The sequence below is a fragment of the Rutidosis leptorrhynchoides genome, unplaced genomic scaffold (genome assembly GCF_046630445.1).
Source record: "Rutidosis leptorrhynchoides isolate AG116_Rl617_1_P2 unplaced genomic scaffold, CSIRO_AGI_Rlap_v1 contig85, whole genome shotgun sequence".
Lineage (NCBI taxonomy): Eukaryota > Viridiplantae > Streptophyta > Magnoliopsida > Asterales > Asteraceae > Rutidosis > Rutidosis leptorrhynchoides.
The window spans coordinates 54,453-57,261 of NW_027266877.1; the positions used below are offsets into that span (position 1 = coordinate 54,453).

Consider the following 2,809-nt stretch of genomic DNA (forward strand, 5'->3'; position numbering starts at 1 on the left):
TAAAATTACATCCAGGAATTTGATGGATACATTCCAAGAATCCAGGTATAGAAATTAGAAGTATATATAAAAATTATCTACTTTTCCTAAATAGTAATAACCTTACACCCAAACACTCCTCTATCACCGTTATTTACGGCAGGAAGTTCACCGAGGGTAAGTTTTGCCGTCCAAATTATAGCGTAGGAAGAACAAAAGTAAATACCACACAAACTTACAGCTACCATTGTCAAACCGGAACGAAAAAAATTATCTGCCAAGTGAAATGTCAAGCTTTTGGTTACGTATGGCTGCCTTTCTGTAGTTAATCAATGTGGTTAAGAATGGTCTTATTAACAGTTAGGATTAACGAAATCCTTTATCTGCTCCATCAGACAATAGAAATGATCGTTATTCGGCAAGAAGTAGAATCCTATGGTAGCTTCCTTTAGATATAGCAAATTCACTTCTTGTCCGGAATTTTGGAGCCCTTCAACATAAGCCAATTGCCAATCTTGTACTAAATCCAGTCCGGCCACGACGACGAGACTTTTCGGAAACTTTATCCCCTCGAGGCTATTACCTCGAGGACCGAACGGATTACAAGCCGGATGGTCTCGACTTTCGCCTTCCGGAAGATAAGCTCTCCAATACCAATCACGGTCTTGAATTGTAACAAAGTATTTCCCATCCAATCTTTTTTCTGATTCTGTTCTTATTTCCCCGCCAAACATTGGATGAAGAAGAATGTTTCCTAACACCTCAACTCCATCCTTAGATGCCTGAAAGGCAACATTATGCGCTATATTTCCGCCGGAGCTATCTCCGGCCAAATAAACGTGGACTTTCGAATCTTTTCCACTTTGAAGCCATCTTCTCGATTTAACCCACTTGAGAGCTGCCCAGCCATCGTCATATGCACCAGGGTATCTATGTTCAGGGGCTCTACGGTAATTTACCGACACCACAACAGCCTTGCAAAGCTTAACAAGCCGGCGACAGAATGTGTCATAGATAGCACTATTAGCTGAGGAATGAGTGAAGCTTCCACCATGGAAGAATATTATAACAGGAACTATTTCAGTTGAGCTCAACGGCTTTTCGACATCGATAGTAGAGCAAAATTGAGCCTCATTTCCTGATGAAAATTTATAAACCCGGTTAAGGAGACCAGAAGCTTTATCGATATGATCAAAGGAGGAAACCCCATCAACAGGATTTAGATTGGCTGGAACTTTCCGATCAAGGAATTCAGCCAAGTCTCTGTTGAAAGTTCCATCCGGTCGACGAAGGAGATTGTAAGCTAGCTTGAAGTTGTAAATAAGAACCCATGTATTGAGTGGAACAACCCTCTACACATAAATAGAACAAAGATTAGATTGATTAAAGAAAGGCATTAGCATTACACATCAATTCTAGTCTCTATAATCAGTAAGAAAACAGTGAAGAGATAAAAAAAACTTTGTGTAGAGATAGACAATAATCTAACTAACCCCACATATACAAACTAGGAAAAGAGAAATTGGATGCAAAAAATTGCCACAACAAGAAATTTTGAAAACAAAGGTAAAGGTGGGCCTAAACCTAATCACAAATCAAGTCAAAATATATACATAAGGACTTGAAATTCACAAACCCCAGATTAGATTTCCTTCCAAAAATTGGGAGAACAGATCTTAAACCAGGTTAAATGATTATGGAGGGAGCCAAAATGATTGGCTGAGTTGTTGTCCTTTAGGAACATCTAGAACCAGATAAAAATCCAATCTTTTTACAATTTCCCAATTTAAGTCAAACTTTGCTTAAAAAAAAAATCACAACTTTACAGCAGCAAACATGAAAATCAAAAGCTGAAAACAGGATCCCATATTCAAAATATGAAATGGAGCAAAACCCATGTACCAATTTTTTCAATTGAGGCTCAAAATGAAATCAAAAATTCAAACTTGACCAATTTATGAATAGATTTACCTTAGATTCATTCTGGTTGACTTCATTACTACCAGCCATAGCTTAATAATAACAGAGAAGAGAGAGTATTAGAGAGAGAGTAATGGAGAGTTGATCTTCAAAGAAGAAACTCCATGGATTTGAAACTTTTAAAAGGGAGTGAACACACGAGAGAGAAAAGTACAGTCGTGACTCAATGTTACTAATTTTATTTATATATATAGTATTAATAATAATAATATAATTAATTAATTAATCTGGGTCTGTTTGACTCTTATTTTTAATTTTAATTAAATTGTAATGTAAGAGAAACTTCTGTTTTTAGAGAGAGAAAGCTAGAGAGAGAAAGTGGAACGACGGTGGGAGACGGAGACGAGAGAGACGACAAATTGGGGCGGCCGAATTAAAACAGTTTTTTTTTAGGTTTTGTGTGTGGGTCCACGCCACACTTTTGTTTTATTCATTATTTTATTTATTTTTCAATTTTATTTGTTTGTTTTTTTCTTGTTTCTTTATTCCCATTTGTTGTTCTCTACAACTCTTTGTTTATAATTTTCTTTTTCTATTTAAGACACCCTTTTTTCTAAAAATTAAATTATTCGCCACTTGTGTATGTGTGATTCATTGGCGTGTAAACATGAAATTGAAAATTTTTATAACCAATGGAGATGAGATGACCACGATTTGATAAAACAAAATGAATGAAAATTCCTATTGAATTTTCATGATTTTTTTTAATATATATATAAATAAAGGAGTCAACAATATGGTTTGCGTCAAATGTATTGGTCACCTCTAGAATAAACTATTAGCTCCCTAGATAAAATTGTAGATATTGTCATAAAATATTGTCTTAGTTTAATAATTAGGACGAATTACC

General features: G+C 35.3%; 1 protein-coding gene across 1 annotated transcript; it reads right to left on the reverse strand.

Annotated features, from left to right (window-relative positions):
• Positions 1 to 332: 332 nt before the first annotated feature.
• LOC139885181 (gibberellin receptor GID1B-like) lies at positions 333 to 1,989 on the reverse strand. The gene is made up of 2 exons (XM_071869123.1): positions 1,951 to 1,989; positions 333 to 1,331 (listed from the first exon to the last, which is right to left on the reverse strand). Exons 1-2 carry the CDS (start codon positions 1,987 to 1,989, stop codon positions 333 to 335), a joined length of 1,038 nt encoding a protein of 345 aa, XP_071725224.1.
• Positions 1,990 to 2,809: the final 820 nt, after the last annotated feature.